The sequence below is a fragment of the Hyla sarda genome, chromosome 4 (assembly GCF_029499605.1).
Source record: "Hyla sarda isolate aHylSar1 chromosome 4, aHylSar1.hap1, whole genome shotgun sequence".
Taxonomy (NCBI): domain Eukaryota; kingdom Metazoa; phylum Chordata; class Amphibia; order Anura; family Hylidae; genus Hyla; species Hyla sarda.
The window spans coordinates 281,709,145-281,736,867 of NC_079192.1; the positions used below are offsets into that span (position 1 = coordinate 281,709,145).

A 27,723-nucleotide genomic window follows, 5' to 3' on the forward strand; every position below is an offset into this window, starting at 1 on the left:
TCCACCGCGAAGGTGGTAGTGAACGGGGCGTCAGGCAATAGCTCCCGCAGCCACTTTTCAACGAAGGAGCCGGATTCCTGACCTTCAGAGTGTTCCGGTAGGCCAACAATCCGGAGGTTGTTCCTCCGCAACCGGTTCTCCAGTTCGTCTGCCTTCTCTATCCATTGCGACGCGGTGCGCTCCAGGTCTGATATCGCAGCAGGTAAGGGCGCCACCGAGTCCTCGACTGAGGAGATGCGATCTTCAGCCTGTCTCGCCTTGTCCCGGAGGTTGTGCAGGTCCTGCCTGATTAGGCCAATGTCAATCTTCACTTCTTCCAGCATACTCGTCAGGGAAGTTTTGCACATGGTAATGGCGGCCAGGAGTTGCACAGACACCTCACTTAGGGTCACCTCCCCTGAGACAGCGACCAGTGTAGAGGGAGTCTCCGGGCGGGAGTCAGCGACCGGCTCAGCAGGAGCGGAGGAAGAGGGCCTGGCGCCATCTTGGTCAGGGCCGCGCGCGAAACTCTGCAACTTCGCGGCTGCCGCCACACCGCTCTTATTAGCTGGCATGATGGACCCCACCGATCCACTGCGGTTCCGAAGTCTCTGAGGCAAAATTCTGAGGTCCAGGATGAAGACAGGATGCTAAATAACACAGTTCAGAGCGGAGCTAGTTCAGCATGCGTCCGTTCGGCTCAGCGTCTAGGCCACGCCCCCTCCACCAATATATTGTCTGATTTTTAAAGAATTTATTTGCAAATTATGGTGGAAAATAAGTATTTGGTCAATAAGTTCATCTCAATACTTTGTTAGATACCCTTTGCTGTTAATGACAAAAGGTCAAACGTTTTCTGTAAGTCTTCATAAAGTTTTCACAAACTGTTGCTGGAATTTTGGCCCATTCCTCCATGCAGATCTCCTCTAGAGCAGTGATGTTTTGGGGCAGTCGCTGGGCAACACAGACTTTCAACTCCCTCCAAAGGTTTTCTATGGGGTTGAGATCTGGAGACTGGCTAGGCCACTCCAGGACCTTGAAACACTTCTTACGAAGCAACTCCTTCGTTGCACGGGCAGTGTGTTTGGGATCACTGTTATGCTAAAAGACACAGCCAGGTTTCATTCAAAGTCCCACGACACATGGCCCCATTCATTCTTTCCTTTACATATGTATGATGTTCTTTAGATGCAACTCCGCATTCTTTCTCCTCCAAACACGACGAGTTGAGGTTTTACCCAAAGTTCTACATTGGTTTCATCTGACCATATGACATTCTCCCAATACTCTTCTGGATCATCCAAATGCTCTCTAGCAAACTTTAGACAGGCCCGGACATGTACTGGCTTAAGCAGGGGAACACATCTGGCAATGCATGATTTGAGTCCCTGGCGGCGAAGTGTGTTACTGATGGTAGCCTTTGTTACCTTTGCCCAGCTCTCTGCAGGCCATTCACTAGGTCCCCCTGTGTGCTTCTGGGTTTTTTGATCACCTTTCTTGACATCACGGTGTGAGATCTTGTGTGGAGCCCCAGATCGAGCGTGATTATCAGTGGTCTTGTATGTCTTCCATTTTCTAATAATTGTTCCCACAGTTGATTTCTTCACACCAAGCTGCTTGCCTATTGAAGATTCAGTCTTCCCAGCCTGGTGCAGTTCTACAATTTTGTTTCTGGTGTCCTTCGACAGCTCTTTGGTCTTGGCCATAGTGGCGTTTGGAGTGTGACTGTTTGAGGTTGTGGACAGGTGTCTTTTATACTGATACCAAGTTCAAACAGGTGCTATTAATACAGGTAACGAGTGGAGGACAGGGGAGACTCTTAACCCCTTAAGATTCCATGACTTACCGCTACGTCACGACACCCTGGGTCTTAAGGACCCATGACGCACCGGTACATTATGGGAAATTCCGGTCCCCATCGCGTGTCGGGCGGGGACCGGACCGAGGCGACTGCTTATATCGATCAGCAGGCACCCCGCGCAAATGATGGTCATCAGACCGCCCCCATGTTGGCGATCGCCGAAAATCGCCAGTGAATTCACACTGGCGATTTGCGCAATTCCGGGTCATACGGTGACCCGGAAAATAAGGGGGATCGGGGTTGTCCAAGACACCCACAATCCCCCTGAAGGGATAGAAGTAAGGTGGCAGGGGCGCCACCCCTCCTATCCCTGCTAATGGTCGTATAGACGTGACGACCAATAGCAGATCGGGGGCGAGGGGGGGGGGGGGGGGTTAACTTTCGGTTTCCCTGTTCTGCCCACCCACAATGAGCGGGTAAGAAAGGGGAAACCGAGGAGGACCGGCGCCGAAGTCCACTTTCCCATCCAGTGGCGACGATCGACGATGGAGATCGGCGGGCATCGATGACGTGCGGCTGGCTCCCAGGATCCTACGGAAGCCGGTTAGTTGCCAAGCAACATCCGGAGGGCTACAGTTTGAGACCACTATACAGTGGTCTCTAGACTGTAGCTCTCCAGATGTTGCAAAACTGCAAATCCCAGCATGCCCAAACAGCTGTCTCGGCATGCTGGGAGTTGTAGTTGCGTACCTCCAGCTGTTGCATAACTACATCTCCCAGCATGCCATTCGGCGATCAGTACATGCTGGGAGTTGTAGTTTTGCAACAGCTGGAGGGAAACTGGTTGGAAAATACTGAGTTAGGTAACAGAACCTAACTGAAGGTTTTCCAACCAGTGTGCCTCTAGCTGTTGCAAAACTACAACTCCCAGCATGCACGGTCTGTCAGTGCATGCTGGGAGTTGTAGTTTTGAAACAGCAGAAGGTTTGCCACCCCCCCCCCCCCCCTCCCCCCCATGTGAATGTACAGGGTACATTCACTTGGGCGAGTTTACAGTAAGTTTCCTGCTCGAAGTTTGAGCTGCTGCAAATTTTTCGCCGCAGCGCAAACTCCTAGTGGGAAACTTACAGTAAACCTGCGCCAGTGCGAATGTACCCTAAAAACACTACACTACCAGATATTAAAGGGTAAAACACTACATATACACCCCCTTACACTGCCCCCCCAATAAAAAGGAAAAAAACAAAAAACAAAAAAATAAAAACGTATTGAATGGCAGGGTTTCCAAAACGAGCCTCCAGCTGTTGCAGAACAACTCCCCCCAGCATTTCCAGACAGCCACTGACTGTCCAGGCATGCTGGGAGTTTAGCAACAGCTGGAGGCACCCTGTTGGGAATCAATGGCGTAGAATAACCCTATGTCCACCCCTAGACAATCCCTAATTTAGAGTCCTTCTCGTATTTTAAGGAAACCGTTTAGGGTCACATATGGGGTATTTCCGTACTTGGGAGAAATTGTACTACACATTTTGGGGGGCTTTTTTGCCTTTTACCCCCTTATGAAAAGGAAAAGTTGGGGCTACACCAGCCTGTTAGTGTAAAAAAAAAACAAAAAAAAAAAATACAAAAAAAAAAAAAAACATGCTGGTGTTGCCCCATACTTTTTATTTTCACAAGCGGTAAAAGGAAAAAGAAGTCCCCCAAAATTTGTAACAGTGTAATTTTTCATTTGCACAGCCCACTGTTCCAAACATCTGTCAAACGCTAGTGGGGTGTAAATACTCACTGCACCCCTTAATAAATTCTGAGAGGGGTGTAGTTTCCAAAATGGGGTCACATGTGGGGGGGTCCACTTCTGGCACCACGGGGGGCTTTGTAAACTCACATGGCCCCCGACTTCCATTCCAAAAAAATTCACGCTCCAAAAGCTCAATGGCGCTCCTTCTCTTCTGAGAATTGTAGTTCGCCAGCAGAGCACTTGATGTCCACACATGGGGTATTTCCATACTCAGAAGAAATGGGGTTACACATTTTGGGGGTCATTTTCTCCTATTACCCATTGTAAAAATGTAAAATTTGGGGAAAAACCTGCATTTTAGTGAAAAAAAAATGTTTTTCTTCATTTACACATCCAACATTAACAAAAAGTCGTAAAACACCTGTGAGGTGTTAAGGCTCACTGTACCCCTTGTTACGTTCCTTGAGGGGTGTAGTTTCCAAAATAGTATGCCATGTGTTTGTTTTTTTTTTGCTGTGCTGGTACCATAGGGGCTTCCTAAATGCGACATGCCCACCAAATACCAAAAATTTGTTTTCCAAAAGCCAAATGTGACTCCTCTTCTGAGCATTGTAATTCGCCCGCAGAGCATTTTACGTCCTAACATGGGGCATTTCCATACTCAGAAAAGGTGGGGTTACAAATTTTGCGGGGCATTTTCTCCTATTACCCTTTGTAAAAATGGTAAATTTGGGAAAAAATCTGCACTTTAGTGAAATATTTTTTTTTTCTCATTTACACATCTGATTTTAATGAAAATTTGTCAAACACCTGTGGGGTGTTATGGCTCACTGGACCCCTTGTTACGTGCCTTGAAGGGTGTAGTTTCCAAAATAGTGTGCCATGTGGGGGTTTTCTGCTGTTCTGGCACCATAGGGGCTTTCTAAATGTGACATGCCCCCCAAAAACCATTTCATCAAAATTCACTCTCCAAAATCCCATTGTTGCTCCTTCCCTTCTGAGCTCACCGAACACTTGACATACACATATGAGGTATTTCCTTACTCAAGAGAAATTGGGTTACAAATTTTGGGGGACTTTTTCTCCTATTAGCATCCCAGAGTTATTAATGCTTAAAGTGACAGTGGTCAGATGTGCAAAAAATGGCCGTGTCCTACACTGAAAATTGGCTGGGTCCTTAAGGGGTTAAAGAAGAAGTTACAGGTCTGTGAGAGCCAGAAATCTTGCTTGTTTGTAGGTGACCAAATACTTATTTTCCACCATAATTAGCAAATAAATTCTTAAAAAAAATAAAAATAAGACAGACAATGTGATCTTGTGGATTTTTCTTCTCATTATGTCTCTCTTAGTTGAGGTATATCTATGATGAAAATGACAGGCGTCTCATCTTTTTAAGTGGGAGAACTTGCACAATTGGTGGCTGACTAAATACTTTTTTTGCCCCACTGTATCTGATAATGCAATAGAAGTGAATTGAGAGTGAATAATCAGTGCAGGTAGTAATTCAAATGAAGAAAGGCATTTTTCTCTAATATGAATATTTGTAGTGTTACTTTTATGTACGTACCGGTCCCCCACGGGGCCAGATAAACTCCTCACTATTGCCATATTTAGGGGGTGGGGAGGGCTGGAAGCTAGAACAACAAAACTGTAAAATAGTGTAACATTTTACTGGATAAAACCGCTTTTAAAAAGGATTGTGCCATGCCAACAAAAACATCCGTTTATCAAGCTCTGAACATTCTGTATATTCCTTTTGTGCCAGATGAGTGTCTCTGTGTGATGTCTCTTGGAGTAATCTCTGCACATAGATGTAGATGTAAAGAATGAATTAACAGCTGCGCTACATGATCCTGCATACAAGTACGGTAAAAAAATAAAATAATATTTAAAAGAGAAAGACTGAACTGACAAAATACTTAGGGCAACTCTCCATGGCTGGAACACATTTACACTCAATGTAACATTTGGCTTCAACAGCACCAGTTATTTAGATTATACATAACATTAAACACAATGTTATATATACAATTACCTATAGAATTGTCTGGGCCCTTAGATTTGGTGTATGATAGAAAAGCAGCCAAGAGGAAAATGGAGGAGAGAAGTTCAGCTCTGCCAACAACTCCTGTAACCTGTAGAGATATGAAGAGACAGTCTCAGCTATTTTATCAAGTTAAATTCCATGCAATTGTTTGCAACAGTTTACAACAATATACAACATTGAAAGGTTGTTCTATCGACACCGCTTATCCCCTAATCACAAGTTGGTGGAAAAGTGTATGATTGAGAGGGAAGAAGAAAGCACACGTGCAGGGGGGCCTCCAGCTGCTCCAAAAAGTCCAATTAGAAAATTAAAACTTCACCTTTAATGTAGCATGTTTAAAAACGAAGGATATCCATGATAGAAAATGAAAAGGTAAACCGACGCGTTTCGAGCCTATACTGGCTCTTAGTCGTGGCACATAGTATAGCGGGCAAGTGCCCCCTTTTATAGTGTAACTCCAAATGACCCCAAACGTAAACCAGGAAACCCGGATCCCGGAAGGACGATGACATAGATCAATGGTAAAAACACCTGTAAAACCTGGACTGGATAGATGTGCAAGGTGAGTATATGACATTCAACAGTACGTACATCATGGCCATTTTCATTCATGTGAATTGATATTGGCAGCATAGCATGGCTCATGTGTAGGCGCTGTTACTCAGACATATTGGGGTTGCTAACCGGTTATACATATATGGAAGGGTCATATATGGGACATCAATTAAACAAAACCGCACCTAAAAACGCATAGTGTGAATACTCTGTTATATTTAAGTATGGTACTAGGATAATAGTCCAAAGTTAAACCAGAGATAACTATTTATATGCAGAGCTGTACTGTTCTATTACAGGTCTATAGGTGTAATTATATCACATATCCATACATGCGTAAACAGTGTGTACCAAGGACATATACCACAAGTGTCCAATGTAATAATGTATGTGGCAACGTCCACAAATAATTATCTTCAAACCGCAGTGTGCCTTTAAATCATAATGAATAAACCACAATGTAAAACATGACAGATTATTAAGTGGATATACACTGTAGCTGTACACCAGCTCCAGCGGTTCCGGTGAAAAAACAGGTGGGTGCCGCATGCAATAATGCGGGGGTCCCCAGCGGCGGAGGGGTACTCCACCCCTAAACATCTTATCCCTTAGCCAAAAGGATAGGTGATAAGATGTCTGATCGTAGGGGTCAGGCCGCTGGGACCCCCACCAATCTCCAACAGGCACCCCAGTAATCTGGTGCAAGGAGCAAACTCTGCTCCGTGCCGGATGATGGACCAACACAGTCGTTACGTCCCCTCCATTTAGGTCTATAGGAGGAGGCATGACAGCTATGTACTAGCCACCACGCCCCCACACACCCATATACGTGAATGGAGGGGGTGTGGCGTGATGTCACAAACACAGAAGCTACAAGGCATCTTTGGATAGGGGATGAGATGTCTAGAGCCGAGTACCCCTTTAAGCATACTCAGACTAAAGGAGCATGTTTGATCAGAGGACAGAGATCAGCTACTGCTCATCTTTGAGGGGAACATCTGATCAGGCATGTTGAAAGCAAACATACATGAATCTTCATAACCCACTACATAATACCAAAATATACCTACAGAAATGTATTTTAGAGGCTGAATCCTCTTTACTACAGGCACTACAAAACATGTTTGCAGCAAACCGTAAAAAACGATAAAAAATTATATTTCAGGAAAGGAAAGTTAGCTGTACATCGGAAGAAAGTGCAGTGACATAACCAGTGTCGGCCCAGTTGGTAGGATCACATTTACAACTGGTTAGACATGGGGCAGAGGTGATATCTGCTTATCTGCAGTCTTACTGGCATTGTCCAAGTAACCTTCTAAAAAAAACGAACATTCTGTAAACACTGCTTATATACCAGGGCAGACTGTTTCATGAAGATCCCTTACTAAAACGAACACTGGTCATTTTGTTCAATAGGTCTTCAGGCACCATCTGCTGGTGAAGCTAGTGAATAAACACACTGGGATCATCACTAGGAACAAATACACAAAAAATACAGCTGAAACTACATGAATACCATTCAGTCAGTAACTGTCTATAAAACACCAGAGGCACACTGAAAAATAAACATTCCAACATCTCATTCAGGCTGTGGGGGACAGACATACTGTATAATATAAATATATTATATAAATACCTCAGCAATGCAAAAATGCAGTGCTATAAATGTTATACTGAAGATGTTATCTAGGGTTTGGAGATCTACAAAGTGACGCTCATATGGTTTTGGTTTTTTTTATCAGAAAATGGTCTATTGTTTAAGTCCAGCTAAATTATTTTTTTTTATCAAGAAATTTAAATTTTGAATATTTAAAGAGAAACAAGTATAAAATGTACAAAAAAAAAAGTCTCAGGATAAAACAAGGTTACAAGAACAAGATAAGAATGTTACAGCAATGCATATTCAGTAAGCAGTAAGTTACGATTAGAGTAGCAACATTCTTAGTAGCAAACAACATATGGAACATAAGAGAAAGTATACATTAGACTAATGATTAGAGGGTGGAGAGAATAAAGTAATACACTAATCAACATACCAATGAGCATTGAAGTATGGCTAATCTGAGATAAGGAAAGGGAGATAGCACAGCAAACCATAAAGGAATGACATGGGTTAGTATTTAGGGTAATTTAGGCTGGATCAGGGGTGTGGAAATTTAATACAAAAATTCTTGTCCATGGGACTAAAAAGGGAGCAAAAGCTACTTGTCCCTCACGATGATCCACTTGTCCTGGCCAATTTTCGCTTTTACACTCTCATTTTTTCCTCTTCGCCCTATAATAGCCATAACTACCTACAATGATGACATCTTTTAATTTTTCAATAAAATTCTCCGAAAAAATTAAAAAATAAAATTATATATAAAAAAAGATACATTTTGCTAATTTGGTGGTTTTCTTTTCTACGCCATTTACCTTGTGGTTTAGCTAACATGTTGTTTTGATAGTTTAGGCCGGCCTGATTACAGTAATACCAGATTTGTATAGTTTCCATCATGTTGTACAAATGTAAAAAAAATTATGAACTTTTCAAATTTTTTTTATTGCCATTTTTTTGCCATCCCCTGTAGCTTTGTTTTCTCTGCATACCAGGCTGTATGAGGGCTAATTTTTTGCGCCATAATCTGTTTTTTGTATCGGTACCATTTTGGTATTGATCTGACTTTTTAATCGCTTTTTAACTTTTTTTTCTGGAATATTATAAAAATTGCAATTCTGTGGTTTGGTATTTTTTTTTATTTTATTTTTTACATTTACTGTATAGGATACATTATATTTTAATAGTTCGTACATTTACGCACGCAGCGATACTAAATATGTTTATTATTATGTTTACATGTTTTTATAAAAGGGGGTGATTTGAACTTAACATGGAAGGGGTTAATGTATGTGCGCCTTTTAAAACTTTTCACTTTTTTTAAATTATTTTTTTACACTAGACTTGTAGGAGGAATCGTTAGATTCCTCATACGGATCAATACGGAACAGAGGTAAGCCCGCTGGCTTCCTCTATATAGTGGATCCCCCCCCCCCCTGAGCGCACTGCAGGGGGAGATCCACCCCACTAGCCCACCAGGGAGCATTCACATGTCCCTTTAGACGCCACTGTCAGGGGCGATCTAAAGGGTTGATAGCTACTGAGAACAGCAGGGGCTGCAGAGTATGGAGCGGGCACGAGTCAGGAGCCCGCTCCATATAGACTGCTAAGCGCCTACACACTTGTCAGGGCCGGCTCTACTTGCCCCAAGCCGGGCTGAGGGCCGGAAAAATTCACCTGCCTGGCGCCCGAAACTGCATGTCCTGGGTGTCGGGCGATAGGAATTCCACATCCCTGTGGATATCCACGAGTTCCACTGTGTAAGGAATTTTGCATGAGTATGATGTGCAAGTGAGTAAGCTCTTTCATAGTCACAGGTCAAATTAACTAGGTTTACAACTTCACAAAGGGAGGGTACATTAGCTGTCCTCCATTGCCTGGTAATTAGCAGTTTTCCACAGAGCCCCTTCCAAGGAGAATTCCTTTTGAAGGTCAGACTCCTATTTGTTCATAAAGTGGTATTTAGACATAGTTGTTTTGTTATGCAAGAAGTTGAACAAAAAGAAGAACGATATACCTTTTTTGTATCGAGAGTCGCTATTCATGTAGGTAAGATAGGCTCACAGAATCATGTGTTGATGGATGAAGTCACTGGTCAGCAAACTCCAAAGTTGTAAGCTTTTAAAGAATTCCCTATGGGGTAAATTGAACTTGGTACGCAAAGACGGACAATGCACATCGTCTTCCGCACATATAACATCTTTTGCAGAAACGATTCCGCACCTCCCCCAGGATTGCAAATCTAAGTCGGGAATATGACAATCAAGATAGTTAAGTGGGATATTGTGTTGAGGGCAAGGGACTTTGGAAATGTCTTGTCTTAGGGCGCATACCCACGCTTTGTCCAAAGAGGCGATGGCAGTAACATAGGATTTTAGTGGGGATTTAACTTTCAATTGGAGAATCATGTGAGATATAAGCAATAAAAGGAAACAAAACATGCCTCAAGCTCTACCCACAATTTTTCGGGATTTTGGGACCACCAATGTTGTAATTGGTCTAGTAAACATGCCCTATAATAGTCCTCAAGATGAGGAAGTCCAAGGCCTCCTCCCTTCCTATGTTGTGTCATTAGTGATTTGGCAATCCTAGGCTTTCTACCATGCCAGATAAAAGGATTGAGTTGCTTATTGAGAGTGTGAAAAAATGACTAAGGCAATACGATAGGAATAGTGTGGCATAAATATAGTAGTTTGGGGAGAAGCGTCATCTTGAATGCTGCTAGGCGGCCGAACCACGAGACAAGCTTGGAGTAGTCCTGCATACTGGTGGATAGGGTCTGGGAAAGTGGAAGGAAATTATTTTGATACAGATGAGTGGAGGGATAGGAGAGCTGGATCCCCAGATAGGTCACAGAAGAGGGCTGCCAGTCAAGAGGCAATTGGGAGCGGAGAGAGGAGATAGTCTGTGGAGGGAGAAAGAGAGGCACAATCAGCGATTTAGTAGAGTTAAGCTTATAGAAAGAGATGGTGCTAAATTGCTGTATAATGTCAAAAAGATGAGTTAGGGAATTGGGGACATCGGACATTGTCAGGACGATATCATCAGCAAAGACTGCCAGTTTATTTCAGTCGGGCCTATTGGATGCCCTTTATACCTTTGTGTAGTCTGATAGCTTTGTGAGAATTAGCAACTTGGTGTTAGACCTACTGGGGTCTGATAACCAACATTCCCATAACCAAAGCGTGAAAGAAAAGAGAATGATACAATGTAAACAGGTCATACTGTACAACAACGGCTACTATTCTGGACTTTAACCCTCAGAAGGCCTGTGGTCTTCACGTTGTACAGGGCCTTCCTTATTCAGAGTACAGTGGCGCTGATCAAGAGGCTCATCTTCCTGGTAGCCCCAGGAGCGCATGGTGTCTCCTCCACTGAGGAAAAAACATGGGTCTTTCCGTGTCGCACAAGCAGAAGTTTAGTTGGGAAACCCCAGTGATAAGGCATTTCTAGTTCGCGTAGTAGTCCTGTGAGCGGACCAAAAGCTCTTCTAGCTTGAAGTGGCGCTGCTTACAAATCCGCAAACATTTTTATGTCATCATAAGGAGCATTGTTGTGGCGGTTTCTATCTTCAGAATCAATGAGCTTGGCTTGTAAGGCGGTCACCACCTCTTCCAGGTCATCGTGAGTGTCAGTAAAGGACACCATTTTAGTTTCAGAGTAGGACATTTTCTGCTCTAGAACATATACCGTTGATTGATTGAGGCAGGATAGGTTGGCAGAGATCCTTATGCAGGATGATGCCGAACATACAGTCATGGCGGTAAATGTTGGCACCCCTGAAATTTTTCTGGAAAATGAAGTATTTCTCACAGAAAAGGATTGCAGTAACTGGACCACATGACAGACTTTGACTATGATCTCCATGTTACCTGTAACCAGAACTAGGCTCGAGAAACTTACCTGAAGACTACCCAAACTGCACCGACCGCCATAAGCTAAACCACAAACAAACTGGTCTCCGATGTAATAGCCCACTGCGATTGACCGATCTGTGCATAACCATCATGCTTGTAGACGGGCCAGGTCTATGAGTAAACATCCTGCCTGACAACGGGCCAGGTCTGAGTAAACATTGTGCATATCGACCTGACAGATCTTACGTACCATCATCTACTACACTCAAATAACCCCTTTCCGGGATACTAACCACACCTTAACTGCTGAGCTTCTGACTCAACACTGGTCTCGGGGGTGACTTACCGCACCGTTACCTTCCTTGCCATCGTGCCTGTAGACGTGACAGTCACTTGCGTAACCCTTGTACCTATAGGTTTTTTCGAGAACCACCGTGCCTGAAGACATGCCAGGTCTTTTGTAACCATCGTGCCTGTAGACGTGACAGGACTTGCATAGCCATTTTTTTTTTATGCAACCACCTATATACATCATGAAACTATTTCTCTGACAGTGTGTCAATAACAATAACTATGCAGTGCCTCCAACTGCAGGCGTGGCAGGTATGAAGGGAGTACGACCACCGGTGTGCCATGATGCTGTTGCTCTGAAGGCGAGTCAGTAACAACAATTGCGCAGTGCATCTCCCTGCAGACGTGGCCGGTACGAAGGTTATGCAACCGCCTATGTGATGTGATGTTGTTGCTCTGAAGATGTGTCAGTAAAAACAACTATGCAGTGTATCCCCCTGCAGACGTAGCAGGTATGAAAGGTATACAACCGCCTGTGTCATGATGTTGTTGCTCTGAAGACGTGTCAGTAACAACTGCGCAGTGCAACCCCCTGCAGACGTGGCAGGTATGAAGGGTTGTTACGCCGAGCGCTCCGGGTCCCTGCTCCTCCCCGGAGCGCTCGCAGCGTTCCTCTCTCTGCAGCGCCCCGGTCAGACCCGCTGACCGGGAGCGCTGCAATGACTCTGCCAGCGGGGATGCGATTCGCATAGCGGGACGCGTCCGCTCGCGAATCGCATCGCATCCCAAGTCACTCACCTGTCCCCGGCTTTCACGTCCTGGCGCGCGCGTGCCAGCTCTCTAAGATTTAAAGGGCCAGTGCACCAATGATTGGTGCCTGGCCCAATCAGCCTAATTAGCTTCCACCTGCTCCCTGTGTATATTAACTCACTTCCCCTTCACTTCCTTGCCGGATCTTGTTGCCTTCGTGCCAGAAAAAGCGTTACAGTGTTTGCCTTACCAGTGTACCTGACCTCTTGCTGTTGCTATTGACTACGAACCTTGCCGCCTGCCCCGACCTTCTGCTACGTCTGACCTTGCCTCTGCCTAGTCCTTCTGTCCCACGCCTTCTCAGCAGTCAGCAAGGTTGAGCCGTTGCCGGTGGATACGACCTGGTTGCTACCGCCGCAGCAAGACCATCCCGCTTTGCGGCGGGCTCTGGTGAATACCAGTAGCAACCCTAGAACCGGTCCATGCCATTTCCCTCGCTGACACAGAGGATCCACATCCAGCTAGCCGAATCATAACAAGGGTATACAACCACCTATGTGTCGTAATGTTGTTGCTTTGAAGATGGGTCAGTAACAACTACGCTGTGTATCTCCCTGCAGAAGTTACAGGTATAAAAGGGTATGCAACCACCTATGTATCGTGATATTAATGCTCTGAAAACGTGTCCGTAACCAACTATGCAGTGCAACCCCTGCAGACGTGGCAGGTATGATGGGAAAACAACCACAATACTATTCGCGTATAAAACTGTATAAATGTATAACACTACAAATGCCATGAGCGTATAAGAAGAATAAATGCCAAGAGCGTATGAAAAGTATAAATGCCATGAGCCTATGAAAAGAATAAACCCCCACAAGCGTGCGAACAGTATAGAGGCCACAAGCGAATCGTATGAACAGTATAAATATTATGAACATATGAATAGAATACCATGAGCGTATGTATAGTACAAATGCCATAAACGTGTAAACAGTATAAATACTAAGAGCTTGTGGACAATATAAATGCTATACGTATAAACTGTATACCTGCACTAGGCGTATGAATATTCTAAGGGCAGTGAACGTGTGAAACTATAAAAAGACAACGCCACAAGCGTGTGAACCAACACTATGAGCATATAAACAGTATGAATGCCATGCGTGTATGCACAATGAAAGCCACGTATGTATAACAGTATGGATGCCATGGGCATATAAACACTATAAATGTCATGATCATCTATGAACAGTGTAATGCCATGAGCGTATGCACGATATGAATGCCGTGGGTGTTTCAACAGTATAGTTGCCATGAGCATATAAACAGTATAGATGTCAAGCGTGCATAAAAAGTATAAATGCCATGAGGGCATATAGATAAACTCTATGACATAATACAGTAAAAGCTACGAAATGAAAATCATTATCACCAACACATTATGAACCGCTATCACTTGAATCAAATTTAAACTCAAAACCTATACCCACTGAAAATGCTATCAAGATTACACACTACAAATGCTATGAAACACATACGCACTGACCGTACTCGACGTATCACTACTAATGCAAAGAACGTATGCGCCCAAAATGCTATGAACACATACGCACTGCAGACCCGGTAATGTGTCTACAAAAGGTATATGCACTGTTAACACTAAGGTATGAAAATGAAATAAAATCATTGTTTATGCACTGTAAATACTACCATGAAGTGTACACACCTTAGAAATGCTATGAGAGCTATGCAACATTTAGCTAAAGGTTTATAAATAACCATATGTACTGCAACTAAATAAATACGAAATCGCATGCACTGCAAATAACACAATAACCGTGTGAACAGCGTATACCACTATACGTATGTACTGTATACAACACTAACTGTACAACCTGCATATAACACTATGAGCGTATGTACTGTATACAACACTATAACTGTATGCACTGCATGTAACCCTGAGCGTGTGTACTGTATAAGACAGAATGACCACCGACACATTGTAAATGCTATAACCGTATAAACCTTAACAATGCTATGAATGTATGAACATTAACAATGCTATGAACATAAATCATGATGCCATGAAGATGTATACACATTGTAAATACTATGAATGTATATACCTTATATATGCTATGAACTAATAAACGTGTAAATGCTATACAATATGTATATGCATAATATAACCGTATGTACTGCAACTGAATAAATATGATAACCACATGCACCGCATATAATACTGTATCCATATGCACTGCATATGACACTATGAACGCATGTACTGTATGCAACCCTATAAAAGTGCGCACTACATATAGCACTATGACCGTATGCGCTGCATCTCAATACTATGATTGTTCACTGTATGAAATACTATGACCATATGTACCATGCCAAACTAATGACCGTATAATAACGTGTGCCCTGAACGTAATGTTTATGCTGTGTATACTATGGCTGCGTATAACTGAAAACGCCATGATCGAAAACTAACATATTTCCCTGAAGATAGGCCTGACAACGACCCTGCTAGATAACGGCAGCCTGGAATTCTACCCAGAGACAGCCGACGGCTGTGCGTGATGCCGCAACCGCTTCCCCTGGTGCAAAAAGGACTACAGCAAAGCACAAGGCATGAACATCTGCATGAGTTCTGAACATGGCAGGGAAAACAAATGCCCGCCTCAGGACTCGGGCGCAAGACACCACCGCAGAACAGGAGTCTGCCATGCGCCTGGCAAGCATAGATACTTGGGCAGGAACAGAGCAGCCCCTCGGCTGCACACATGCACACAAGAGACCAGAACTTACCCCGATCCAGCCGCCGCAACTCACAACACAAGCCACAGTACCTAACCCTGAGTGATCAGACAGCAGCAGCGGCGGCATTATTTGCATAGACATGAGAGGGCAACCACGGTGTCACCAGCAACCACAGACTACACTACCATAGTAAGTGCAGTCAGCCACCAGGGACAGGCCTGATGAAGCAAACCGTGGGAACTCAGACATGGCGGGAAAATTCAAATGCTGGTGCCAACAGGACAGCATGACCTCCCCTTAGTCCGAAAAACGTCATGAACGCCCTGCCAGTAAGAGCAGGGGACTTTATATATACCTACTCCCCGCCCACAACACCTATATGCCCCACCTAGTAGTTTAGGGGTGGAATATTCCAGCCCCTTGCACAAATACAGCTTGATAGGCTTAAAGGGGTACTCCGCCCCTAGACAAGATGTCTGATCGCAGGGGTCCCGCTGCTGGGGACTCCCCGCGATCTCTCCTGCAGATCCCCCCCCCCCCCCCCCCCCATTTATCAGCTCTCCGGAGCTAGGTTTGCTCAGTGGCTGATGACTCACGATACAGGGAGCGGCGGCTCCCTGTGTTACCACGCCCCCTCCTATAGACTTGCATTAAGGGGGCTGGGCGTGACATAAGGGGGCGGAGCCATGACGTCATAAACCGCCGGCCTCTGTCATCAGCCATGGAGCAAACTTAGCTCCGGAGAGCTGCAGGAGAGATCGCGGATAAGATGTCTAGGGGCGGAGTACCCCTTTAAACACTTTGTACGAAAATTAGGGTATGCTTAATATTGTCTTTTCCTGACCCCCTATAACTGTTATGAGGGTAGAGGGTAGAGGGTAGAGGGTAGAGGGTAGAGGGTAGAGGGTAGAGGGTAGAGATAGAGATAGAGATAGAGATAGAGATAGAGATAGAGATAGAGATAGAGGAGATAGAGATAGAGATAGAGATAGAGATAGAGATAAATATATATATATATATATATAAAAAAGTTTTTTCCTGGATAAGCCCTTTAAATACACTGCACACTGATGTGCCATAGCACTGCAATGATTAGTGTTATCAGCGCTCCATTGCTACAGGCTAACATGGCTTCCTACAGCTCTGGAGTGCAGATCAGACGGGATTGAGGCAAGTAGGGACCCTCTGCATGTCCTCTAAGCTGATCAGGACCCTGCAGAGCATGCACAACATACATTTATTGACGTCCTATTGTCCTCCCTGAGTCTGCTGTACTGTGCTTGGTCTCTTCATCCAATCACTGCAGACTGCTCTGTAATCCCCTCCTCTCTGTTTTCATGATGCAGTCTGATGGACAGGACAGGAGTGAGCACTGAGCAGTGCTTGTCCAACCCTCACTTACTGGACTTTGTCCATGCCTGTGCTTCAGTTTGGACAAAGATAATGCAGCCGGACATGAGTATGTTCTGGATGGTACGAGGAACCCTAGTGGTCATTTTCACTAGTCATGATTTCTATACAAAAGGAAATAAAAAATTCTTATAAAAGTTTATTTAAAACGCTAATGTTTTGCCAAGGTGTACAACATAAAACATTTTTAAATCTTACAGTGTCCCTTTAAATAATAAAAGTTGGAATCTGATTGGTTGCTATGGGCAGCTGCTCCACTGTTCCTCTGCATCTTCACCTTTACAATAATTATTTATACATAATAATGGAAATCAGATGTCAAGGAATGAACTAATATAATGTTGTGTAATTCATTGAAAATGTAACTAGAGAAATACGATGTAGCTGGCTTCATATAAGATAGCGTCATTTATTATTTAAATACAATGCAAGGCCCTTGCTCCAGATACAGTAATAAATAGTTGATAAAAAATTAATAAAATAATGATAGGATTAAAAAAACAAATACAAGTATAAAATAAAACAAATTAAGTACATAGGAATGAGAATATGCCACCTTAATGAAAGGTCTATGATGTTAAGCTGAAAGTCGGTTATTAGCGTGGGTTCTGTTGAATCCAATACACAGCGATAACCAGGATGACTGAATTAATATATTAGATGCCAGTCACATAAAACTTTGTTGAATAACCATTTGATTTATATAGGTAGTTTCTATGAAAGATTAAATAATCGCTGGATAACCAGAGATAGCAGAGTAGCAGTATAGTAGCGATATAGTCTGTCCCGCTGGATGAACTATACAGGATGGCACAGGCTGCGCCCGGCCTGCAGATACAAAAATACCTGTATGAAAGATGAAGAACGCAGCTTTGGTGGTGCGTGACGTCAGGATAAGCTGACTCCGCTATGCGAGGGATTGTCGGCTGTCTCCACTGTGATAAGGTACAGATCTGCGTCTGGCTCACTGCTGCGATGTCCGGGCAGCAGGAGTCACAGGTACAGCCTTCAGCTGTGGCGTCCTCGTGCAGCAGTTGAGAGGTTGTAAAGCAAGTTTCACATTTGACAGTGGTCTCCTATTGAAGGGACTGCAGCGCTTGCAAGGATGTATGAATGTTGATATGCAGTGGCAATAAGGTGACAGTACTCAACCATATGGTGTACTGATAAGGCCAGATGCATTTCGGGTGAGTCCCCCTTTATCAATGGCTAGAAATAGGTATAGGTCTCCAGGCTTTGATTGTCTTTTTCATAGTGTGCCATATTAATAGGCAGATCCTGTTAGTTAGAATTGGGAGTTACTAATTGGCACTCCCTTCCAGATGATTGAAATCCATGCTGTGGATCCTGTTAGTTAGAATTGGGAGTTACTGTATTTTCCGGCGTATAAGACAACCTCCAACTTTTACAGTTAAAATAGAGTTTGGGATATACTCGCCGTATAAGACTACCCCTCTAGGTACTACCCACATTAGGTTGGCAGCATAGTTCCCCCCACACTAGGTAGGCAGCAAAGTTCCCCCCCCCCCCCCCACATTAGGTAGGCAGAATAGTTCCCCCCACACTAGGTAGGCAGCATAGTCCCCCCCCACATTAGATAGGCAGTATAGTTCCCCCCACATTAGGTAGGCAGCATAGTCCCCCCCCCCCCACATTAGGTAGGCAGTATAGTTACCCCCCACATTAGGTAGGCATATACAGTGTATGGCTGGAGGCTGTATGTCTGTGTACTGCCCCACTTCAGTGTTCCGACCACCACTCCTCCGGTCGGAGCACCGAAGAGGACGTGCCGATGGTAATTTATACGTGCATCCTCGCTGCTCCGCTCTGCTGTTTCTATGGGCGCACGCACAGGACGTGTCAGTGACGTCCCTGCGTGCACTACCTCCCAGCGGCCCCTGCGTTTTTAAAGTTAACGCGGGGCCGCAGAAAGGTAACCAGGACATCCTTGTGTCCCGAAAAGATCTTTCGGGACACAGGGATGTCCCGAATGTGACGAGGGAAATTAATCGAGTGTGGGGGGGGGGGGGGGGGGGGGGGGTGTATCGGGGCAATGGGCAAGGTGCTGCAGTCAGCTGAAGGCTGTATCTGTGACTCCTGCTGCCCGGACATCGCAGCAGTGAGCCGGACGCAGATCTGTGCCTTATCACAGTGGAGACAGCCGACAATCCCTCGCATAGCGGAGTCAGCACATCCTGACGTCACGCACCACCAAAGCTGCATTCTTCATCTTTCATACAGGTATTTTTGTATCTGCAGGCCGGGTGCAGCCTGTGCCATCCTGCATAGTTCATCCAGCGGGACAGACTATATCGCTACTATACTGCTACTCTGATATCTCTGGTTATCCAGCGATTATTTAATCTTGCATAGAAACTACCTATACAAATCAAACTATTATTCAACAAAGTTTTATGTGACTACAATCTGATATAATAATTCAGCCATCCTGGTTATCGCTGTATATATGATCCAACATAACTCACGCTAATAACTGACTTTCAGCTTAACATCAGAGACATTTTATTAAGGTGGCATATTCTCATTCCTATGTACTTAATTAGTTTTATTTTATACTTATATTTGTTTTCTTAAATCCTATAATTTTATAAATGTTTTATCAACTATTTATTACTGAATCTGGAGCAAGGGCCTTGCCCAGATACCAGTCAAGGGGTGTGGAAAACAGAGCACAATCTACTTGTTCCTCATGACGATCCACTTGTCCTGGTACAAAAAATTATTTCAATCAAAAGAGTCTGTAAATAAGGTCTTTATTAACAGAAACTTAATAGGCAGACCAGTATGTCACCCCATTAGGTGGATAGGGCCCCTGATAAGTAAGTAAGGGCCCCATTAAGTAGGTAGACCCCCTTCAGGAAGTTACGTCCCTTTATCAGGTACACATTTTCTATTAATTACACATCATAATATCAGTTCATTCCTTGAGGTCTGATTTCCATTATTATTGCTTTTACTTTCTTTTCGGCACTTTGGGTATATTGCAACTCAGTACCTCGTCTGAACTTAGCATAATTTTTTTTGGTGCGTAGCCACCCATATTCTGTTTCAAATTATTTATTCATACTTGTTTATTGTTTTTCTTAAAACAACAAAACCCCAATTTATTCAATACAAAATCAATGCAACAGTAATAAAGTTTCAACAAGGCCATTATTTATTTCTCATACTCACTGCCTCAGTATGTATTGGATGTACAGCAAACAGCAAGGCGGCAATCAGGCTGCTCCGGTTGTCCAGGAAAATTTTACAAACTTTAAGAAAAATCACACACACCACGGCATGAAGGAGAAGATTCAGAAGATGATAAGAAACTGCACTGAGCTCACTGAACAGGTAGTTTAAACGAAACGTCAGGACTGTAAGAGGACGATAGGATTTATGGCTCCTCTCCTAAACAAAAAAATAAGGAAAAATAAATATAAAAGGAAGTCAAATATGCACTTAATATGATAATAGGCACAACTGAATTATGGACTATTGTGTATGAGGATACACAATATTTGTGTTTTATTTACTGTGCAGGCACGTGCCAAGACTTGGCAGAACAGGAGACCATTTTGGCTTTCGCAAACCAACAATTCCACAGCTGATTTTCCAGTTGCATATAGTGCTTAGAGACGCTGGAGTGCATGTTACCATCAAGTAATGAATGCCACCTACAAATGCAGATACCCCAAAGTATGCTTCAAAATCGGGCGCTCCTGTATCCCAGCCAGACGAGGCCTGTATCTAATGCATTTCAATGAGCCGACCGGAGTCAAACTGTGACTCCGGTGGGCACATTTTTGCCCCGTATCCGGTTTTCTGACCGGACCTAAAACCGTGGCATACCACGGTATTAGGTCCAGCCGTACAGTGCAATCGTAGTGTGAACCCCCCCCTTAAAGGGATTATTCAGCATTAGAAAAGCATAGATAATTTCTTCTTTTAAAAACAGCACCACACCAGTCTTCAGGTTGGGTGTGGTAATACAATTTGCCTTAATTCACTTTAGTGGAACTGAGCTGCAATACCACACGTAACCTGAGGACAGATGTGGTGCTGTTTTATGAAAGAAAGCAGCTTTGTTTTTCTATTCCTGTATAACCCCTTTAAGAGAATACTAGACTTGGTTAGCCAAATAAACAACCTGTGTTAACATCTGATAATGCTAGTGAAGATCAGAGGTTATGGGAATGAGGGCTAGCCTAAGTAGTTCATGAATCCTCTGGCTGGAAGTGTCTGCCAACTTGAGTTTCTTACTAGGTGTGGTCTCTACTGGACATGATGATGTGATTCATGATATATTATCACTCTGACTTTATAAGGAATAAGTATTTCCATGTGACAAGAGCACAGAAAAGCATTCTCTCTGATCTTTTCAGCAGAAGTCTGATAAGTACACAACTCCCAATCCTATTTTGGCTTCAAACCGACCTGCCAAGTGATTCATGTTCGCTATGTGAGAGCAGAATATGAAAGGGAGAGAAGCGGAGCTCTGCGATACATAGGTTAATATGATCTGCAGGGTAAAAAAAAAGGTAAAATCCTGAGGGGACTCCTAGGAGAGGCAGTGAGTCCTGCTTACCTGTTCACACAGTATGATTGAAAGTCTTCTCTATACATACGCTGACACAGGGAAAGCTGTCAATTCACCGTTTTTTCTGGTGTGTCTTAGGAGCCAAATTGTGTGCAGTTGTGGCTATCATTTGTGTGTCTCTATGAGGAGTCCAAATACAGGAAGTGTGGGTGGACAAACAGGGCTCTGCACACTGAAGCTTTATGACATGCCCCTGGCTCACGCAGCAGGCTGATTGACAAGCCAGGAGCCTACAAAAAGCCCTGCTTCTACTGCCCACACTTCCTGTATTTGGACTCCTCATAGACACCTACAAGCAATAGCTGCAGGGACAGTTTTTGTACCCAAAAATATACCCATTTTTTAATCAATGTATATAACAAATATACATATAATGGTATTATCTCCATTCTATCAAAAGTACACTTTAATAGAAGTAATTTACAAATTTCTGGAGCAAAATTTTCATAGAATACATCTTTAAAGGGGTACTCCACCCCTAGACATCTTATCCCCTATCCAAAGGATAGGGGATAAGATGTCTGATCACGGGGGTCCCGTCGCTGGGGGCCCACGCAATATAGTATGCGGCACCCACCTGTTTCTTGTCCGGATGCGCTGGAGGGTCTGGGTCGCGACCACGGGAACGGAAGTCTGTGACATCATGACTCCGCCCCTTCCATTCCCGTGGTCGCTACCCAGACCCTCCAGTGCTTCCAGACAAGAAACAGGTGGGTGCCGCATGCTATATTGTGGGGGTCCCCAGCAGCGAGACCCCCGTGATCAGACATCTTATCCCCTATCCTTTGGATAGGGGATAAGATGTCTAGGGGTGGAGTACCCCTTTAAACCTAGCTTTGGAGCTCACTGGTCTCAATAATGGCAAAAATTCCTGTGCGCCACTTTGGGAAATTTTGAGCAGCTGCGCATAAAATACACAAAGCAAAAATGGGTAAAATCTCAACCTCAAACCAACATTAATAAATGTCCTATGTGTGAAGGGGTAAGAGGGACTCTCCCTGTCTGCTCTAGAAGTCCTTTAAGGATTTACTCTGTCTTTTTACAATATAAAGCCATGTTTCACAGATTACAAGACGCGCTATATTATGGAAGTCTTCTAGAAAACATTACATTATAGAGATAAATAATCTGTTATCACTTATCAGTACCCCCCCAACCTGTACTGCAGGTCAAACTGATGAAAATTGCATTTACCTTTCTGCACTTCGTGGCTCAGTTATGCCCGTTTTTTCGTAATATTCTAATGAGCTGACTTTGTGTACACAGCGCTTACAATCTCCAAGAACACCCCGAATATGCATAATGCTTACCCTGTACACCCAGAAGTGCGCATGTGCAGTATTCGTCTACAGCAGGGAGTAAGTGAATGATATCCTGGCGTAAGAGAGATTTGACAGGGAAAGTGTTATGCTTATCAATAATGAGGGCCAGATATCAGGGTGAACTTGGGGCTTGGAAACTCGCACTGTGAGCTAATTAGCATATTCTGAAACAGAGGCATAATGGAGCATAGAAAGGTAAAAACCATGTTCATCAGTGTCACCTGCAATACAAACCATAGTGCGATATGTAATATGGGCCAATAAGTACTAATACCTCATACATGTACTTCAGTTCACACCCAAAATAGTCCATGCAATTGAGTATATTGCTACAGGAGATTTTGGGTGCCAACTGAACGGAATCTTTTTTTGTGGTCATTCTACATTGATGGCCCTTGGGATGTCATCCAGATTTTTGACCAAGCATTTCACTTCACTAATATATTTTTAATGTTGTAACATTGTTATACTAACCTCAGACATTGGTGTTCCCCAGAAGTCATTTTGAAAGAGTTTCTTTATGGGCGTTGAAGGATGCAAATCTTTATTATCCAGAATAGCAGACACATCGTCAAAGACAAATCCACAGAAGAGACTGTTCCAATAACAAAATACGACAACACACGACAAAATGCCTATTTCTTTTAGAGTAATTTCAGCCATCTTCTTGAGATCTTTCTTGAGACCTAAGTCACTGAAATGTAAACATATTCACATTACCAATTATATAACTAAAATTTTCCAATAAGTCAACATTTCAATAGAGTTCAAGGAATTTATTTTTGACAGGCTTCCCTAGTCAAACCTCTGCCGTTAACTAGAATGGAGATGGACAATTTTTTCTTCTTCTTTCTTATTAAAAACGTTACCTTGATATTGTGTTGTGACTGTATTGATACGTGTACCACACTATTGTGGCAAGTTACTAAATATAATATAACTTAAGTTGTAAAAAATGTGTTAAACTGTTTTTCTGAAAATATTAGTGGAAAGAAACACCAGATAAGAGATAACATAATGAAAGTACAGTATCTTACATGAGGACACCCCTCACATTTTAAAAAATTCTATTCTATCTTTTAATGTAACAACGCTGAAGAAATAACACACTGCTACAATGTAAAGTACTGAGTGCACAGCCTTTATAATAGTGTTTAATGTTGCTGTCCCCCCTGAATGTGGAGCAGGTGTCTTAAATCTGGTGTTATCGCTCTCACACTGTCCAATACTGGTCACTGGAAGTTCAAAATGGCACCTTATGGCAAAGAACTCTCTAAGGAGCTGAAAAAACAAACACTGCTCTAATAAAGATGGCCTAGGCTGTAAGAACCCTGAAACATGGTGGGCAAGACCATACTGGGTTTCACAGGACAGGTTCCACTCAGAATAAGCCTTACCATGTACGACTAAAGAAGTTGAGTGCACGTGCTCGGAGTCATACCCAGCACCAAACTCAATATACTGGGTTATAGTGCGGGTGAACAGCTTTACAAAGTTACATTAATCTGTTGAGTATTTGTAGAGTTATGGCAGGTTCATCCTCTCTTCCTATTGCACTGCTGTACACAATGGAGGCAGGAAGTTAGCTTGCTGAGCTCCCCTGCCTGCCCCCATAATGAATATGCAATTGCCTGCTGGGGGTGAGCACTCTGTAAGCAGAGCTCAGGCGCTGCTCCCTTCCAGGTGTAGTGAGGCAGCGATGCTGTGCATGAAGAGTGTGCAAAGTACCAGCGCATCAGGACGTACATTTACGTCCAATGTCTTTAAAGGGGCACTTCTTAAAACTAATTTTTGCTATTGAATTTCTCAATGTAAATTTAAAAAAAAAAAAACCTTTCTAATGAACTTTGTTTAAAAAAAAATGAAATAAATAATAATGAAGTTTTCTATGTTTTATTTGTGTTTAAAAAAAGCTGCCATTAGGTGTCTCCATACTTGTCTAGAGCACATTTGCCCCCATCTTTTGCACAGACTTTGGACTCCCCCTAGCCTGGCAGAAGTCCAAAATCAGGAAATGCTGAAGGCGGTGTGTGCAGCCTTATCCAATCAAAGCTCATCTCACACACTGAACTGCTCTGGGCTGTGTGTAGCAGAGTGAGGGAGAAAGTTCTCCCCTGTATGGCTTCAGATGATGTCACACCTGCTGGTGAACACCCCTTCCCAGTCTGTGAATCTGACTGAGACTAAGCAGAAAATACAGAGCAATAGCAAGGTAGAAAACTAAAAAATAATAAAAATAAAGGCAGGGGGTGGTTTATCAAGATGGGGCAGTAAACTGCGACAATAATAAAATTTAACAAGATCATGATAACCCTTTAAGGACCACAGGTTTTTCTGATTTTTGCACTTTCGCGTTTTCCTTATCACCTTCTAAAAATCATAACGGTTTCAATTTTGCACCTACAGACTCATATGAGGACTTATTTTTTGCGCCACCAATTGTACTTTGTAATGACATCAATCATTTCAGCATAAAAATTTACGGTGAACCCAGAAAAAAATATTCGTGGGGCAAAAAATTGGAAAAAAAGCAATTTTGTTAATTTTGGGGGCTTTCAATTCTATGCAGTGCACTCTTTGGTAAAAATGACACCTTATATGTATTTTGTAGGTCCATATGGTTACAAGGATACCCAATTTACATAGGTTTTTCTTTATTTTACTACAAAAAAAAAAAATAATTATAACTACATGCACCAAAATTAGTATGTTCAAAATTGTCATCTTCTGACCCCCATAACTCCCCCCGCCCCCCCCCGTAAACGGGGAGGTATGAGGGCTCATTTCTTCGCCATGTTCTGAAGTTTTCATGGGTACCATTTTTGTTTTGATGGGACTTTTTGATCGGTTTTTACACTTTTTTTTTTTTTTTTGAGTATACAAAGTGACCAAAAATACACAATTTTAGACTTAGGTATATATATTTATTTTATGTATACGCCATGGACCGTGTGGTTTAATTAACATTATATTTTTATAGTTTGGACTGGACCACCAGGGAGCGTTTATAGGGTTCTTTAGACGCTGCTGTCAGCGGCGATCTAAAAGGGCTAATGGCCGGCCACGGCGATTGCCGCATGTCTGCTATTAACGCCAGCCCGCAGTTACAAGAATTAGCTGAGGGCCGGCCAGTATGGTGCGGGCTCGACTCAGGAGCCATATCCAGTTAATTAAAAACATGGGACAAATACTTCCCTTGGTCCTCAAAGGGTTAAGGGATTAAATGGTGTGTGTTGAGATATTTTGAGGGGGTATAACATTAACCCCTTAAGGACCAGGCCAATTTTCACTGTAGGACACAGCCATTTTTTGCACATCTGACCACTGTCACTTTAAACATTGAAGCTTTCTGCTTATAAGGAAAATTTATATTCCAAATAAATTATATATTGATTCACATATACAATATGTCTACTTTATGTTTCCATCATAAAGTTGACATGTTTTTACTTTCGGAAGACATCAGAGGGCTTCAAAGTATAGCAGCAATTTTCCAATTTTTCACATAATTTTCAAAATCGACATTTTTCAGGGACCAGTTCTGTTTTGAAGTGGATTTGAAGGGTCTTCTGGTTAGAAATACCCGATAAATGACCCCATTATAAAAACTGCACCCCTCAAAGTATTCAAAATGACATTCAAAAGGTTTGTTAACCCTTTAGGTGTTTCACAGGAATAGCAGCAAATTGAAGGAGAAAATTCAAAACTCGCATGTTCTTGTAGACCCAGTTATTGAATTTTTACAAGGGGTAAAAAGGAGAAAAATCTTCCTAAAATGTGTAACCCAATTTCTCTCGAGTAAGAAAATACCTCATATGTGTATGTCAAGTGTTATGCGGGCGCAGTAGAGAGCTCAGAAGGGAAGGAGCGACAGAGGGATTTTGGAGAGTGAGTTTTTCTGAAATGGTTTTTGGGGGGCATGTCACATTTAGGAAGCCCCTATGGTGCCAGAACAGCAAAAAAAAACAAAAAAAAAAAAAAACACATGGCATACTATTATGGAAGCTACACCCCCTCAAGGCACGTAACAAGGGGTCCAGTGAGCCTTAACACCCCACAGGTGTTTCACAACTTTTCGTTAAAGTTGGATGTGAAAATTATTATTATTTTTTTTTTCACTAAAATGCTAGTTTTCCCTCAAATTTTACATTTTTACAAGGGATAAAAGGACAAAATGACCCACAAAATTTGTAACCCCATCTCTTCTGAGTATGGAAATACCCCATGTTAGGACATAAAATGCTTTGGGGGCAAACAACAATGCTCAGAAGAGATGGAGTCACATTTAGCTTTTGGGAAAAAAAAATTTGGAATGGTAGTCAGGGGCCATGTGCGTTTACAAAGCCCCCCCCGTGGTGCCAGAACAGTGGACCCCCCCCACATGTGACCCTATTTTGGAAACTACACCCCTCACAGAATTTAATAAGGGGTGCAGTGAGCATTTACACCCCACTGGCATTTGACAGATCTTTGGAACAGTGGACTGTTCAAATGAAAAATTACATTTTTCATTTTCACGTACCACTGTTCCAAAAATCTGTCAGACACCTGTGGGGTGTAAATGCTCACTGCACCCCTTATTACATTACGTGAGGGGTGTAGTTTCCAAAATGGGGTCACATGTGGGTATTTATTTTTTTGCGTTTAGGTCAGAACCGCTGTAAAATCAGCCACCCCTGTGTAAATCACCAATTTAGACCTCAAATGTACATGGTGCGCTCTCACTCCTGAGCCTTGTTGTGCGTCCGCAGAGCATTTTACGCCCACATCTGGGGTATTTCCGTACTCAGGAGAAATTGCGTTACAATTTATTTATTTATTTTCCTTTTAACGCTTGTGAAAATAAAAAGTATGGGGCAACACCAGCATGTTAGTGTAAAATGTTTTATTTTTTTTTACACCAACAAGCTGGTGTAGCCCCCAACTTTTCCTTTTCATAAGGGGCAAAAGCCCCCCCAAAATTTGTAGTGCAATTTCTCCCGAGTACGGAGACACCACATA

At 43.0% G+C, this 27,723-nt stretch overlaps 1 protein-coding gene across 3 annotated transcripts in view; it reads right to left on the reverse strand.

The window, feature by feature from the left end:
- Window positions 1-27,723, reverse strand: part of TMTC3 (transmembrane O-mannosyltransferase targeting cadherins 3) — a 101,982-nt gene that overhangs the window by 69,385 nt on the left and 4,874 nt on the right. For all 3 annotated transcript variants that reach the window (XM_056574399.1, XM_056574397.1, XM_056574398.1), the window contains exons 2-4: window positions 23,197-23,416; window positions 19,993-20,211; window positions 5,554-5,653 (exon numbers count right to left, since the gene is read on the reverse strand). In XM_056574399.1, the coding sequence (XP_056430374.1) occupies window positions 5,554-5,653; window positions 19,993-20,211; window positions 23,197-23,385 (508 nt within the window). In that variant the 5' untranslated portion in view covers window positions 23,386-23,416. The remainder of the gene's footprint in view (window positions 1-5,553; window positions 5,654-19,992; window positions 20,212-23,196; window positions 23,417-27,723) is intronic.